Raw genomic sequence first — 16,373 nt, forward strand, 5'->3', positions numbered from 1 at the left:
TTTTGCCTTCTGAATATTCCAAAGATTAATTCAATGAACATAATGCGACCAACTAATATAACATACACTTTCACTTGCACAGTAAGGTAAAGCACCAGATTATAGTTTTCAATTAGGTCAGTGAGGAGGTAAAGTGGGCTTGATTGAGTGGGCTTGATAAAGTGGGCTTGATTGAGTATCGGAAAGTATTTTGAATAGTATTTGAACCCAGGTCTGTATGTGAGTGAGCTGTGGAGTCTGACCCACTTGTTTTAAAGTGCTTGGTGAGTTCAGGTCTCATGATAGTAGATGAGAAAGGGACAGGGTTGGGCAACAACACAGTTGAGATTGTCATCACAGTATACAGCTGATGTGAGAAAAACCAATGTGACATCAGCTACAATCTCCAGAGAGAGTCCGGGCAGGGAGGGATAGGACCGGGGCATTTTATAACACAACATAGGACCGGGGGATTTTATAACACAACATAGGACCGGGGCATTTTATAACACAACATAGAAAGGTATGGGGGAGTGAGTGACTGAGTGTTTGTCCCATCTCCTCTGTTTTCAGTCCAGGAATGACACAGTTAAGCACAGTGCTCCCCAACATGTTAGTGGGGAGGGGGTGGAGCCTATCTATCTGAGGGGCAGTGAGGGCTGGCCTGCAGCACTCTCTGTAGTGGAGTCTTTTCCGAGGCCTGCCCTGAAGCACTCTGGGAAATGTCTCAGCCGGGCACCCAGCTCTGGTTGTTGTGGGCTTGCTGAGGGCCTGCCAGTCCACTCATGCCCATCCCCATCCCCATCCCCATGCCCACCCCCATGCCCAACCCCTGCGCCAGGGAGCTGTCAAAGTTGAAATCCATTTCCTCTCCGGAGTCCATGATATCGTGGAGGAGGATGGACTCCACGTCGCAGTCCAAGCTCCCGTGGAAGATATCCAGGTCCAGATCAGCTGGTAGTCTCTCGTGGGGGTGAGGCTGGTGGTAGGAGCTACCATGGTAGCTGCCTCCTGTGCAGCCTCCCACCATGCCCCGTTGGTGGTGGTACAGTCCACTGCCCATTCCCTGGTGTTGGGGGCTGGGGTAAGTGTTGTGGCAGGGGTGCAAGGGGTGGGGGGCGGTGGCCAGGTGGCAGGAGTCCTGGGGCATCCCCAGCATGCCGGCCGGGTTGGGTGGCAGGGTGGTGGAAGCGGGGAGGTGGGCGTGGGACGGGGGGCTGTAAAGATAGGGGGCTTTGTGGCTGTAAGGCTGGAGGTGGCCACTGCTGATGCGTGGTGCCAGGGCTGGGGATCGAGTCGGTGTGTGCGTTGTGTGGCTGCTGTGGTTCTGACTGAGGTTGTGGCCAAGAGAGCTGTGGTTGTGGTTGGTCACAGGGTTGAGGTTATGACTCTGAGTTCCGTTGTGGCTGTTGTGGCTGTGAGCTACATGTCCGTTGTGTCCGGGGTGGTGGCTGTGACGGGTGGAGCTCACTCCGTTCGTGGAGGGCCCCATCATTGGGTGGGCATCTCTCTCCTGGCCCAGTATTATGTCCTTGGCACAGTACTGCTGTGGCCCTCCAGGGCCCCCTGTCAGCAGGCTCTGCAGGGCGTTGGTCCCTGAGTAGGCCCGCAAGGTGCCGCAGAAGCTAGCCGGCTTATTCTCCTGGATGGTCTGCATGGGCGAGTGGTGGCGCAGCATGCCCATCCCAGCCTGGCTGTAGACCGCGCCGCAGTACGACCCCTGACCTTTAACCCCAGGGTTGTAATGATAGACCGGGGGGAGTTTGTGGCCCGCTGCCAGGTGAGGATGACGATGGTGGTAGCCTTCCTCCAGGAGCCTCTCCTCCAGGCTGATCGCCCCGGTGAGATTAGCCAGCTGGGGCAGCTGCTCCACGGGTGGACAGTGGCCTCCCGCGGCCCCCATGGCAGGGGAGCGGGCACTGGAGGAGGGGGAGGGGTAGAGGTGGGGCGAGGCCGAGCAGGACAGCCCGCCTTCCTCTGACTCCTCCAGCTCGCCCTCGGCCAGGATGGGCGACAATCGCCCGCTCAGGGTCGAAGTGGACGAATTAGCCCGGGAGTGGAGCTCCGTCCAGGCGTCAAACTCTCCTTCCACACCCCCAGCTCCCCCTACGTTGCCTGGGAGAACCTTCCCCGGTGGGCTACCCTGCTCAGGGGAAGCCTGGAGCCCCACTTGAGACCCAGAACCAATCCCTGGCCTGCCCACCCTCTTGCGGCTGACCCGGCCCTTGCTCTTCAGGTACTTGGTGCTGTTGTCCATGGAGACGGTTCGCCGGCGAGGGGCCTTGCCCATCTTGCCCCCCTCAGGGTTGAGCATCCACCAGGAGGACTTGCCCGTGCCTTCGTTCTGCACCCGGATGAAGCGCGTGTGGAGGGACAGGTTGTGTCGAATGGAGTTCTGCAGACATAGATAGATAGATAGAGAGAGGGGTGGGCGAGAGAGAGAGAGAGAGAGAGAGATTTAGAGTGCACGTTACATTGTTCATCATATTATGCACATTAGCATTTTCACTGTTTAACACACTGGATCCCACCGCTGCCACCAAATGTCACACTTTAGCTCTGGGTGAGGATAGTGCGTGACTTTCAGGCAATGAGTACTGGTCGCCTTTGTGCGTGTCCCAGTGCATCAGAACTCCTCATCTGTAGACATTAGCTGAGTCAAGTATGCATAATACCCTTTTTCATATGAAACAACTGTCTATTGGAGAGGAAACTAGAGTTTCAGCGACTTTGACGACGTGCAACCTGCCAATCTGATCTCAAGCCTGCTGCTCCGTATTGATGACTGTTTAAAGGTTTATCTCACACACATCGATGCCACTGGGGAGGGTGTGGATTCCCCTTCCAAGAAGAGCTTCGCTGATCAATACGTACCAGACAGTTTGTGTTTATGCTTATAGAGCTGCTATCAACTCACCATCATGGGTCTACAAAATACTTACTGGTGGTGCCTTTTCTGCCTACTAAACTGTAGACACCAGGGCCCAGTTTTTCTGAAGTTATCTATCCAAATTTCAACTATCGGATGTGATTGAACGTGTAGAAACAGAATGAATAGAATGGGTGTCTTTGTACAATCTATCAGGTGAGAGTGCCAAAGATTGTCTGAACTGAAGACACTACGTCCACTTTATCTCTGTGAAGTGGAGGGTAATCCCCCCTCCTTCTCCTTCCCTCTGTCTCTTTCCTCTCCACTTCTTCTCCTCAGCCTGGTAGATGTACGCTAATCCCTGGTTTAATGTGCCTGGCTGGGGCTGGTGTTTGATGTGGCTGCCAGTCTGGCCCGCGCACCAGCCCCCTCTCCCATGGCCTGAATGTGGAGATGGATCGGATAGATTGAACTAGGAGCTACCAGGGATAACGGATGGAGCTCACCAACCACCTCCTGCCCACACAGACTCTCTCCATCACCGAATTCTCTCTCTGTCTCTCTATAACCCTCTCTCTTTCGCTCCATCACCCTCTCACCCTCTCTCTCCTTTTATCTCTGTCTCTCTTTTATCACCATTCTCTCTCTTTGTAGCCTTCTCTACTCTAAGCTTTCTGCAACTTGTTGCTTCTCTCCTTTCTTTTCATCCTCTTTCCTCCCTCTCTCCTTCCTCCCGCTCTCCATGTCTCTTGTGTTTGTTAATATGCTGGAATCATTATTTACCGCTGAGAGAATAGATTTTTTTTAATTTTTTGTCAATTTCTTTCCCACATTTTTTTTTGGAACACTTCAAATTCAATGATGAACTCTCAATAGATGACTCTGTTCATTCACTTTCTCATTCCAAAAACAATTTGTAGGTGTATTAGACTTTTTCTTCAAGGCCAAGTGAAGGCCAAGTGAACAGTAAGACATATTGATTGATTGACAATAGTTGTTCTGTTCTGCTTTGGCTGTAGGCGTTATTCTGAAACTTGAACGGCAAAATGAAACCAAAGCACCTAGTGTGGCTAAGCCTTACATTGGTACTATAGTACTACATTCCATTGTTTCAGATTGAGGTACATGTGGTGTAATTTAAGCGTTCATACTTTCAACGGCACCATTGTGTCGTACATCATTTGTATTCACGGCGAAGCGGCACAGGCTGAGTACACACAAATCAAATTGTGGCGCACCAACTGAAAACCGGCGACTGACTGAATCCAGGTGATCTGTGAATGCCTCCCTTCGGTTGTCTCGCCGTGACACCTCGAGCATCGGGTAACCATGGCAACTGTTGGTAAACGTGCAGGAGAGGGAGTATATGATATTGTGGTGGGTAGAGCAGGGAGGCAGAGTAAGGGTAGTGGGGGGATGGGGGGAGATGTTGGTTGTTTGATGCTGCAGCTCTCTCGCTAACTCTAAACAGCCTTTCTTTCATCTGGGCCATGCCAGTCCGTCGGGGATGCCCGGTCGGCGGTAGGGGCGGGCAACTACGTGCCTGCGCCGACTACTACCCTTTTCACACTATCGTGCCAACTGAAACTGTACTGTGTTGGCTCACATATTTTCTTTTCACATTGATCTTTTCGACACAGTTCAAGCAACTATGGTGGATACGCAGCCAGCTCAAACAGCTTGGTTCAGCAAGGTTTGGTCCGGTTATACCTGTCTCTCCCATACCAGAACATTACCTTATCAGATCATAACAAATGTTGCCCATCGGGTTAGATGACAGAATGATTGAAGCCCGAATGAAAATGAACCTCCTTCAATGGGACCAGACCGGTTGAAGCCGCTACTGCATAGGACCTCTGATCTGTTCCAAACGTAGCATGTATGATCAAAAAAGTCCCCCGCTATAGACTTGGGAGAGGGATTTGAACATCATCCCCAAGCCCTCTTTATCTGATGAATCCTGAATCCACCTGCTTAAGAGAGATTTAAGAGATTGCCTGCGTCCCAAATTGCTCCCTATGCTCTATATAATGCACTACTTTTGACCAGGGGCCATAGGGCTCTGGTCAAAAGTGGAGCACTATATAGGGAATATGGCGCCATTTGGGACACAGCCATTGCGTGGGTAAGTCGACCATGATGGCGTAGTCAGCTAGCTGTTTGCTTTCTGTTTGCTGGCCTTTCTGTTTTGTTTTCAAACCCGGGGTTTCTCAGTAGTAGTCATCCTGTTTGGGCGTGGGTTTAGGGACTAAGAATAGCCCTGCCAGGTTACAGATGTCCCTCCCTGTGTAGGTGTAGCCTAGCCCTGGCTTCTCGCCCAATCTTGGACTGAGTCAGGAGAAATATGGCCCGGCCCATACCCCTCTCACTCACGCCCCCAAAACAGGCAGTCGCAGGCAGCCGGTGCTAATCCCGCTCCATTCCGAGTAATCCCAGACAATTCCGGGCTAATCCTGGAGTTGATTCGGGGGCACTCCCAGCTGGGCGTCTCACACAGTCCATTGCCAGGTCATCGTGTGCACAGCGAGCAGTCTGGATACGGTATGATCCAATGGGAGGAGGAAGATGAGGGGGCAGACTAAGGAGATTCCTTTGTTAAGCAACCTGTCCATGTAAGACAATGAGACAAAAGGCCATGATCTACAAGGCCATGTAATACAACCACCCTTTCAATTTCCTATCTGACAGAGCTAAGCGGAATGCCTCACTCTGAGTTTGTACTTGAGGGTGGCTTTTTCCATATTTCTCCCCGCAGGTTTACAACAGAATAGAATTTAAAACGTTATTGTCTATTAAATATTCATAAAATGTTTCTGGCTTTCAGGAACGGACAAACGAAGGGTAGCACACAAAAACATACAATGACACGGAACACACATTCCAACCCTTGGTCCGGCAGCTATCTCCTATTGAAAATCGGGCCAATTTATACAATACATATTGTGGAAGGCAGAAATAATGAGGTGAAATAGAGAGCTAACACACAAAATGTATTGCCTGATCCCACCCGACTTAAGTAAACAGTAAAAAATTGTCAAATCAAACTTCCATGCATATGTAACTATCACAGAGTGGGTATTTAAACAACAACACCAGCGTGCAGTAGCCTTGCACTGTTATTTGTGAAAAGGGCATCTGTCCGATTATAGAACAACTGTAGCCAGTGGAAGACTGTGTAGCACATATAAATATGATGACTAGAATGGTAAAGCCACTCAGACCACACCAAGGTCACAGAACACTCATGGGTACATTCAATATGGCAGCCGGTTCACCCATCACATACGTAACATTGACTTGAATGGGAATGTCCTTTCTACTAATTCTATTTCTGTGGTGTGGCACCCCGGTGGCCCCAGAGAGACAAATCGGCTTGAGCTCAACTCTCATTAGAGCCCACGATCCTGATACCTGACTGACATCTTCTTGATTCGCTCCCCACCAAGCCACTCCACCACAGCACTCGTTGCCCACAGATTAAGCTTAAAACCCATTAGCACCCTCAAATCTGACACGTTCACACTCTTTCCAACACAGGTGGCCTCAGAGCAGCAGAAAGGGATTTTTTTCCTTTTCCGAGACCGGGTACTACAAGACTTCCTGTTTTGGATCGACCGAGCTCTGTTCATGTTCCGAGAATGAACAAAAACAAAATGGGCCCTGGTCATGGTCAATAATTCCCCTCTCTTTCAAACCCTTTAATTTGCCCCTCAGCGTTCTGGCCATTCACATTGATTCCTGCTCAGTCCTCCCTCCACAGTTTGATTTTGGATCTGGAGTAGGCAGTTCAACTTGGAGAATCGATTCAACTTAATAGCCTTCAATGGTAAGGTTTGGCTTTAGGCACATCAAGGTCTGACTGTCTGTAGGAAGATATTCTATTGGACTAGCTTTGTGAAGGCGACACGGCTCCCTTTCCAATGCCCTTGCCCGAGGGTACCCCCGGCATTGAGTGAGTAGGGTGACAGTGCCCAGTTGCCCAGCCTGGCACAAAGCCAATGTGTCCCCTCTGCCGCCACTCCCAGGGTAGCAATCTGCCGTTGAGAATGTGGTGAGCGGGGTGGCGGGGGGGGGGGGGGCAATAGACCGTCTAGGTTGGCTTGACTGGCTGGCTGGCAAGGCGGGCAGCTGGGATAGAGGGGGTAAGGGGGGTAGTGGGGTGGGAGTGTGGAGCCCAGTGTGTGAGAACCCTCCGAGCCACACAATGGGCTGCCCTCAAAATGGGGCCCCTCTACCCCCCACATACTCACAAGAGGGGATAGACGAAACAGGTCAAACTGTTTAGGGCCCATCTTGTGGAGAGGGTGTGCTCATTCAAACAGAACCAAGTGATGAGCCCAAAAACAAGAGGGCTCACGTGGGAACGCCAAAAGAAACCACTCACCCGGTTCAAATAACTTAAAGGGTTGGATGACTGGCATGTTCGTTCTGCAAAGACGAGAATCTGTCTGGAAGCTACTTACCGCCATTCGCCATGTACTCAATCGGTGTTTGTCAATCCCATTTCCTACAGAAAGAAGCCATTATGCTCCTCTGCTGTCTATGGGTATCTCTTCATGGCACGCCATTCATTAGATAAGCACAAATCAAGGGGAACCAGGAGAGGCTCTGGCTGTGTTTATTGTGATGCCTGTTTGTGCATCTACAGAGGAGGGGGAGGTGGAGGCTCAAACACAAGCAGTTTTGTTCAGGCAAAGGAATGAGTTTTGTCAGCTAAGCCTGTCTCCAGGCTATTGATGGAAATTAGCACCGGCTAAATATTCGCTTCCCGTGATTGATGTCACGGCTCGGCTTGTCCCCCTTTGAAGGGAAATAAAGAATGTAGAGGCGCATAGATTAATGGGAATAGGGGGGTTGGTGCATTCAGTATTCTCTGTCTGCAGGGGTGGGGTGGAGTGGAGGGATGGGAGGGCTTCAAGGGGACTGAAGGGCCTAATGGTACCTAAAATATGGCTCTATACGGAACAAAGCGGATACGGCACGCTATCCCAAGTGGCACCGGTACAGACAGGGAACACAGATCTTGTTGCCTGCGAAGGAAGCCCAAAGTCAGACGATAATTAAAATCCCTTTAGAGGAGGAGAGCCTACTTTAAGGAGAGACAGATGGACGAGCCTGTTTTCTGGACTGCGAGCAAATTGAAAAGATGAACAAAAAAATAGACCTCTTATTAGGAGGTGAGCTGGTAGCCTTACGGTTAAGAGCGTTGGGCCAGTAACCGAAAGGTTGCTGGTTCGAATCCCCGGGCAGACTAGGTGAAACCTCTGGTGGTGTGCCCTTGAGCAAGGCACTTAACCCTAACTGCTCCTCCTGTAAGTCACTCTGTAGAAGATTATCTGCTGAATGACAACAACAAAAAGTAATCAAGCAATGCCATCATCATTGCCATGGTCCAATATACTGTATGTCCATAGTCACGGAACTATCAAGTAGGTCTAGTTGTGTAGTCACGGCAAGCCCTGTCAGAAACCTAGGCTAGGAACCAGGTTGAGCTACAGTACAGACCATTGGCTACTGTCTGTACCGAAGACATAGTCTAGAGAACCTTAGCCATTAGAGCCTTACTTAGGGAAGTTCCCCCTCTTACGACAATACGAATCACTTTCAGAATTTCTATATCATCCCATACACCACTCAGTGCCATTCCAAAGGGAAAAGAGGGAAAGTCAACTGAGAGTTTGAGCTGCCATGGTGCCCACAGTCAGGGAGAGGGTGTAATGGAATTGGTAGGGGATTCTTGCTTGGCTGTGTTCTAATTGCAGCCAGTTCCTGGCAAATCGCTGCCTGTATACTTCTACAAGCACCAAGGGGGATGATTAGCGGTTAGGGTGTGGAACTGTGGATCAAGAGCTGCACGAGCTTTGGCGGCTAAAAATAGCCGCTAACAGATTAGCAGACCATCTGAGACCAGGATAGGGGATCGGAAAATCCACCAAGGAATGCCAGGACGGTCTTGGCGGTTTTCCAGTTGGCCGGCGTGAGGGGGACATGACATCTATGACACCCCCGCGACGAAAGCCCCCGCCTGAGCTCGTAATCACATCTGACGCCCACGCCAAACGTGGGTAAGACCTGTGCCAGGGAGGGCACAAGGCGGGCACGTGCAAGAGGGTATGGTTTTCCACAGGGGCTATGGGAGGTAGGCTTCGCTTTCCCCTGTGAGGGTTCACAAAACAGGTGTACGGGTTGGTCCACCTGTGGGGCATGCCACCTGTTCACAGCTCACACTTCGACCAAAGTCTGGGGATCCATCAGACTCACATTTTCCACTGGGCCTGCCATCATGCTATCATAAAGTCATGCACGTTTCTGGAGAGAGGCTTTTACAGCTTTTTTAATTTGATTTTTTTTTGCAAGGAAGAGTGTGTGCATGTGCGTGTGTGTGCACGTGCTTGTCTATTTATGTGTGTGCTTGAGTCAGGTCTTCTAACGGCCCACAGGCGGGCGGAGTGTGGATTTGATTATATAGAAACCACCCTCTGCCACATACAAAGAAACAGACGATGCAACAATGGACTCCATGTCGCCGCGGTTATCTCCTCCTCTCACTCTCCACCATAATCTCCCTCATAATAATAACAATCTCATTTCCCGCATTCTAAAGGTCAGTACACACCTCTGATCAGACTTTAATAAACAGCATTCTCAGGGTTTCATATCGGCAGAGCGGGAAAAATTCATTGAACAGTCCCTTTAATTGCTTGCAATTTCATAGCGCAGAGACTAATGATATCATCGCAATCAGATGGAGGCGTCCAAAGATCCAGAAAGACACACGCGCATACATGCACGAATGCATCTTAAGCAGGCAGGCATAGTAGGGTAGCCATCATTACTTGTGAGGTACAGATGATCTGAAGACCAAAACTCAGGCATGTCTATACGTATATCACATGATTCAGTCACGCAATAACACACAGCTTCTCCCTCACACGTTCATCTTCTCACATAAACTGGCAAACAAAATATTCACATATGCCTCACACACACTCTCTCTCACTCACTCACACACACACACACACACACACACACACACACACACACACACACACACACACAAAGAGCCTGGCACAGTGGGCACGCTCATTACCACAATGCCAAGCTACTAGTTGCTAAGGAGACCTGTGGGAGAGGGAGGCTCCTTGTTTCCATAGCAGCCAGCCTGCTCCCTGCCAACTATCCCCCGAGGGAAAGGCAGCTAGGGAGAGAGGTGGGGGGGGAGTAGAGAGAGTAGGGAGATGTAGAGGGCACCCGTCTAATAGCGGAGAGGTGTTGGGGAACTTCATTAAACGCCCTGTGTACCACACCAACCACCGCTCCTCAACAATATACACCACATGCTATACACTTACACTCAGGTCTACTTATTCAGAGATGCAGAGAGCTACACCCACCTATGGTGTATGCCTACATATGACATTGAAAAAGCTAAGTGTAGATGCGGAATCATAGGTCAAAAGGCAGCTATAGAAGGAAGGAGAGAAAATAGAGAAAGAGAACAAAGGAGGGTCTTGCATTTTGGTGAATGGAGAACGTTGGGGATCTTAACTTTGGAGGCGTCTGTTAACCATGGAGCCATCTTGAGACATTCCTTTATGTAAACGCATTGTTACGACCGTCTCTTTGAGCCTATACGGCCGTCCAGTGTTCTAAATGACCTTTCGTAGGATAGGCGTCGGGTGATTGGTGGAGCCTTCTGTGTGACATCACTCCGAGCCCATACCGAAACACAAAACAATGACGGCCAATTTCTCTCCCCTCGAATCTAAAACCAGTAGAAACCACCAACTTCACTGACCGTTATATCTAATATTCCCGCACCCCAATAACATTGCCGCCGAGGAGGGCTTGTTAGCTAGTCACCTCAGCCGTTTTCTTCTAAAACAGCTCAGCTATCAATGCTAACAGCTAACATTAGCTAGACTGCGTCTAGACTCGGGAGTTCAAGGGCACATAGACAGGTCACATAGGCTTCAGGAGACAGCTGGATAGATATGATTCCACCATGGCGCAACAACAACTGGCTACTAGTTCGTTTTCACCTAAATATGTTCAACTCATAGTTAGTTTATCCACTGACCACTGCATTCAGCAGGATAGCTAAATTACTGAAATGTAGCTAGCTAGCTCACCAACTAATCGTGGATTTCCTATTCTTTGATAGATTTGGGTCAACTTGCTCATATCAAGCAACAGACAGTTTGTTTAACGGTAAAAATAACATTTAGTGGACTTGTTTTATGAATGACCGGACAGTGAAACTAAAATAGATGGCAGCTAGCTGGTGAGACTTCAATTAATTAAGCTGAAGCTGGGTTTCCCCAAGTCATTCAGTGCTTACTGCTCATCCCGGCGAGCAAGCTAAACAGACAGCTCTGCTGCGCATCTGTGTGACATCACACACCCAAGAAGGCTCAACCAATCACCCAACGTAACGCATGAATATTAAGGACTTTGCCTCCGGCTATCCTACGAAAATAAATTTGGCATCCAGTGAGCCCATTCCATCCACTTCCTGGAAATACAGTCTATGAGAATGAACAAACAATAAATGATTTCAACTTCACATACTGTACAGCAATGCTGTATATCCAACCATACAGTACAACGGCTCAATGGGGACCTACTACACAACATACTCGAGCAAACATACCATAGCAGCATTTCTGCACAAAACAAAAGCCCATACTGAAGAGTAAGAGAGTGCTCATTCAGGACTTACTCATCCCTCAGAGGGGCCTCCGAGATTGCTGAAACGGAGTACAGATTGTGATATAGCCAAGCGATAATGCTGAATTCATAGGTACCTTGCCTTTTACACTAAAGTGCATTCACATACAGTAAGAGTGCTTTATATAGTGGACAATGTATGAACCATGTTGCTTCCATGGAAATGAAATGGATTCTATTTCTATGGTTGCTTGACCCTCAAGATTGGAAGTGCCAACCTACTGTATGAATGAGGGGCTTTATCGCCTAGTTTGATTCTCAACGGGAGGGGGGGCGGGTGGTGGTGAAGGACACAGAACACCCTGTCTGCTGGGGTAACTTCTCTCACTGTCTAGACTAATGAGAGAACGAGCGATACCACTCTACTGTGAGTCAGGAGGAAGAGAGGAATGGGGGATTTCACCCGGCCCCCTCTGTCTTCCCCATCCATTTCCCGAAACAAAAAGAGCCCAATTAGGTCAGTTTGAGTTGGTTTGAGTCTGGTGGTGTGTGTCTGTACGTTTGTCTGTGCGTGTATGGGAGGGAAACAAGGGTGGGGGGTTAGTGTGTGGCATGTGGTAGAGAAAGTGTCGGGGGAGGGGGGTCGTTCTCTCTATCGCTCACTCGTGTGGGAGAGACAAGGGGAGAGCAGCCGGCCACAGAGAGAGAGAGTGAAACACACAACTCTACAGCCTAAGCGGGGCAAAACTTGCTCTCAGCTCGACGGGAGACGCTGAAATATTAATCAGTATGCTCCGGTCACAGACTCCTCTCCTCTGAATGCAATCGCTTCAAACCCCTTCCCTCCCTAATGAGTGGCTACGAGTGGGTTCATGAATGGCTAATGGACACAGATGGGGGGCTGATGGCGGGATAGATAGCAATGGTGGGGGTAAGTGAGGTATTGGGGAGGGGGATGTAGAGACATGCCGTGCCCTTTTAAGAGGCTCCTGAAAACTTCATTAAGGCTATCCCCACTATTCCTCTTCTCGTTCCCTTTTCCTTCCTTCCTCCCTCTCCATCTCTCATTCTCTGTCTCTCCCTCTGTTACCTTCCTCTCATTCCTTCCTCTCTCTGTCTCTCCATCTCCCTTGCGCTCTCCTGTTGGTGCGTGCTGACTGATAACCCTCTTACCTTCTCACCCACACAACCCCTCAGAGCTATACTGTACACTGAAGTTTCTGTTCTAGGGCTATTTAAGGGCACTACACCAAACGACACACTTATGCTTTAATGAGCGCACACAGCGTTCAGGTCAAAATGTGCATACTGTACATGCAGGCAACGTATAAATAACCTACCAACATTAAAACTGCAATAGTCTGAACGTTGTCTCCAAAACCCGTACATAGAAATGCCTCATATAGAATGTAAACATAGAAATGTCTCATATAGAATGTGGTCAGCTGTCGGGCTGTAGAGAAAACCACAGGCCAGACAGTAGTAGCCCGAGAGTATCTGACAGGGATGCAGTTTTACTTCAAGAGAGATAATCTCTCAGTAGAAAACCAATGCACTATTCCGGCCTTGTTGATTGGATGCGTAAAAACAAATGGGTGATAGATTTGGGATAAACCCCCACATTGAAGAAACCGTTATGCTGAGAAGTTTATGCACAATCCCCGATTCATTGAAAAAGAGACAAAATAAAGGGGAAAAGTCAAGCAAAAGGGAAAACATTTCAATTCAGTTCATTTTCGGGACGACTTATTGACTGTGAACCGTGCAGTAACGTTTTGAAAGTAGGACCACTTCAACCACCCTAACTCCCCCTGGCATTCCCCTCAACTCAAAGTGTACGAGACACAATCAGCAGCACCTGAAGGTATCACGTTCTTTTTTTTTGTGAAGTCAGGAGTGGATTAGTGAGCAGAAGCACGAGAAATGTGGGTTACTTCGTCTTCCCAGGACCCTCCCCGTTACCATAGTTGGCTGGATTAGGAGCGGCTGGAGCGGCCAGCGTGCTGACGCACATGCACACACGCCCCCGCGTAATCCACTCGCTAATTGGAGGAGTGGGCTCCTATTAGGCATATGACCTAATTCTTGACCTAACCTCTCCCTCTCAGCTGCAGTCATGGCTGAGCGGGCCACCAGATTACAGTTCGCGCGGGGAAATGAGACCTGGTTCATAGGGGACGTATAGGCCTATGTAAGATTGCATGGGGCTGTATGAGACTGTACGGATGAATGGGGTCATGCTGCATGGGGACGTATGGTCTATCTATGGGTCTGGGTAGGGACGTATGGGATTGTACGAGGCAGGCCGGATTAGGGCAGCAAAACGAGACCTGGCTCACAGGGGGTGTACAGGGCTGTATGGGCTCATGCTGCACTGAGACATATGTATGGAGCTGTGTAGGGTTGTAAGGGGATGTAGTAGGATGTATGGGGTCGTACTGCACGAGGGCATATGGGGCTGTGTAGGGGAGTGTGGCGGGGTGGCTATAAGGAAAGGCATACAGGATATATATATATTGTATATATTGTATTGCCTCTATAGAGGGATGAAAGCACTCATATGTCTATCAGTACTGTTGAATGTGCTTCTATATATTTGGGTTTGCTGTATGTGGTTGTGCATGTGTGTGTGATGGTTCAAATATGCTCTCACGTGTTTATCAGCATCTTTGCGTGACATTGAATGTATGGGGCTTTCCATCTAGTGTGTGTGTGTGTGTGTGTGTGTGTGTGTGTGTGTGTGTGTGCGCGCGCGTGTGTGTGTTGACTCTTCTCCTAGAAGGGGGCTGCAGAGTTTCCGCCTGAGTGGTACTGTCAGTGGGTATCACTCAGCCCGGCTGTGTGGCAAGACGCGTGGATCATTAGCAGAGATGGAGAGAGAGAGAAGGAGCAGAACGGAGGAGAGAATGAAGGGAGAGAGAGACTGAGTCGGGCAGCACGTCTTAATATCCGTCTTGAGAGCATTATACACGGCACTGCACTCTCCTCTCAGTCACGCAATCACCCCGCCGTAAAAGCAGAGACTCAGCCCCTCTTTTCTCCTCTGTCACTCTCTCTCCCTCCACCCCCCCCCCTCGTCCTGTCTCTTATTCACTCTCTCCAAATCTCTTCCCACATCATTCACTCCGTTCATTCACCTTATCTTCATTATCTCTTTTTTTGTCTCTCTCTTGCTCCAAATCTATCGCTCCCACTTCTCTAGATTGCTGGCATGTCATTTTCTTCTTCACTTGTTCCATGTTCTCCAACTCTGGAGCCTCCACATTCATTTCCTCTCTTTCCCTCTCTCCATCAGTGTCACTTGCCTGCACTTTCGTCCATGGCGCTATGTAGCTACTGGCCTATGTCTTCAGATGTAGACACAGACTGACACAAAGACACACACACACACACACACACACACACACACACACACACACACACACACACACACACGTCTCTGCTACAGACTTTCACTCCTCATCCGTTTTCCCAATCTTTCTCTGATCTCCTTCACTGGGCATAGCAGAGATGCCCTATGCTAAATATTGAAAACAACATGGATGACATTTACTAGGATAATGGTAAACATTTGCCTGTATCCTTCTACAGAGCTGGGTCGTGTTCATTAGGTACCAAATGGAAGAAAGTAGACTGAAACAGGGAAGGACTACATGGAGTTATCCAACAAGAAACACTCATTTACATTTTCTGTTGCAAAATGTTTGAAAGCATTTTCTGCAGCGTGTCATAATGGACACTACCCAGGACTCATACAAGCACGGCACCATTTGTCCCTCATGCAATGGTGGCTTGCTTGCTTGCTTAGCGGGTTAGGCGGTTGAATAATTTCTTTGCGTACATCTGTTGCTGGTGGCGTTAGCATTTTAACACACAAACAGATGATGGGATGCTGCATTTGTCCCTATGAAAAATGTGTGAGACCAGCACAGAGCTGCCTAGCGTAGCTCAGCGTTAGCCTCGCTAACACGGGAGCATAGCGAGACTAAGCGATGCAAACTGGCCCGATGCCAACAGTGCTCTGAAACAGACTGAAGCCTCAGATGACATGCAGACAGAAATGAGACGTGTGTACGGCCCACTCACTGCTCGGGGACCACGTGACCGCACAGGTGCAAATGGGACTGGGTGGATGGAGGACAGAGAGTTTCGGCAGTAGGCTACAAGACTGTTGGAACAGTGTATTTGAGGGATGACTGAGGAAAAGATGGAATGATAGAGTGGCTAGCGACGGAGTGTGAAAAGGTGGGTCGATGAAAATCTGAAGCAGACTAGACGCCTCATGTACAAAAGACAGGCAATCACATCGAGATTGCACACACTCACCTCCAAACATACACACACACACACACACACACACACACACACACCTCTGTCAACCCTGCATGCTCTCAACCATGTTTCAGCTGTCAATCCCCCCCTCACTCCCCCTCTTGCCTGAGAGTGCAGGCATCTGATCACCCCCCCCCCTTCCCTATTCTCTTGTCAGCATGTCACCCAGGCCTTCTAGGTCCCACCTTCCCGCCTACGAGTTCATCTGACCAGCTACCATCCTAGCCTGCTCTCCCGATCAACGCGCACGCACGCACGCACACACACACACACACACACACACACACACACACACACACACACACACACACACACACACACACACACACACACACACACACACACACACACACACACACACACACACACACACACACACACACACACACACACACACACGAGTAACACAACCCAACAACCCTCTCCCTTATGACAGAAATACCTTAATCACACACACATACACAGTACATAACGCAACAACCAAACAATCTCTCCCTTATGACAAACATACATTCATAACATT

At 49.3% G+C, this 16,373-nt stretch overlaps 1 protein-coding gene across 1 annotated transcript in view; it reads right to left on the minus strand.

Annotated features, from left to right (window-relative positions):
* Positions 1 to 263: 263 nt before the first annotated feature.
* The window catches only part of LOC120047548 (forkhead box protein O6-like), a 35,873-nt gene continuing 19,763 nt past the window's right edge, over positions 264 to 16,373 (minus strand). Inside the window, exon 2 of the mRNA XM_038993079.1 lies at positions 264 to 2,374. Within this exon, the coding sequence (XP_038849007.1) occupies positions 707 to 2,374 (1,668 nt within the window). The 3' untranslated portion in view covers positions 264 to 706. The remainder of the gene's footprint in view (positions 2,375 to 16,373) is intronic.

The sequence above is a fragment of the Salvelinus namaycush genome, chromosome 5, assembly GCF_016432855.1.
Source record: "Salvelinus namaycush isolate Seneca chromosome 5, SaNama_1.0, whole genome shotgun sequence".
In the NCBI taxonomy this organism is placed as follows: Eukaryota; Metazoa; Chordata; class Actinopteri; order Salmoniformes; family Salmonidae; genus Salvelinus; species Salvelinus namaycush.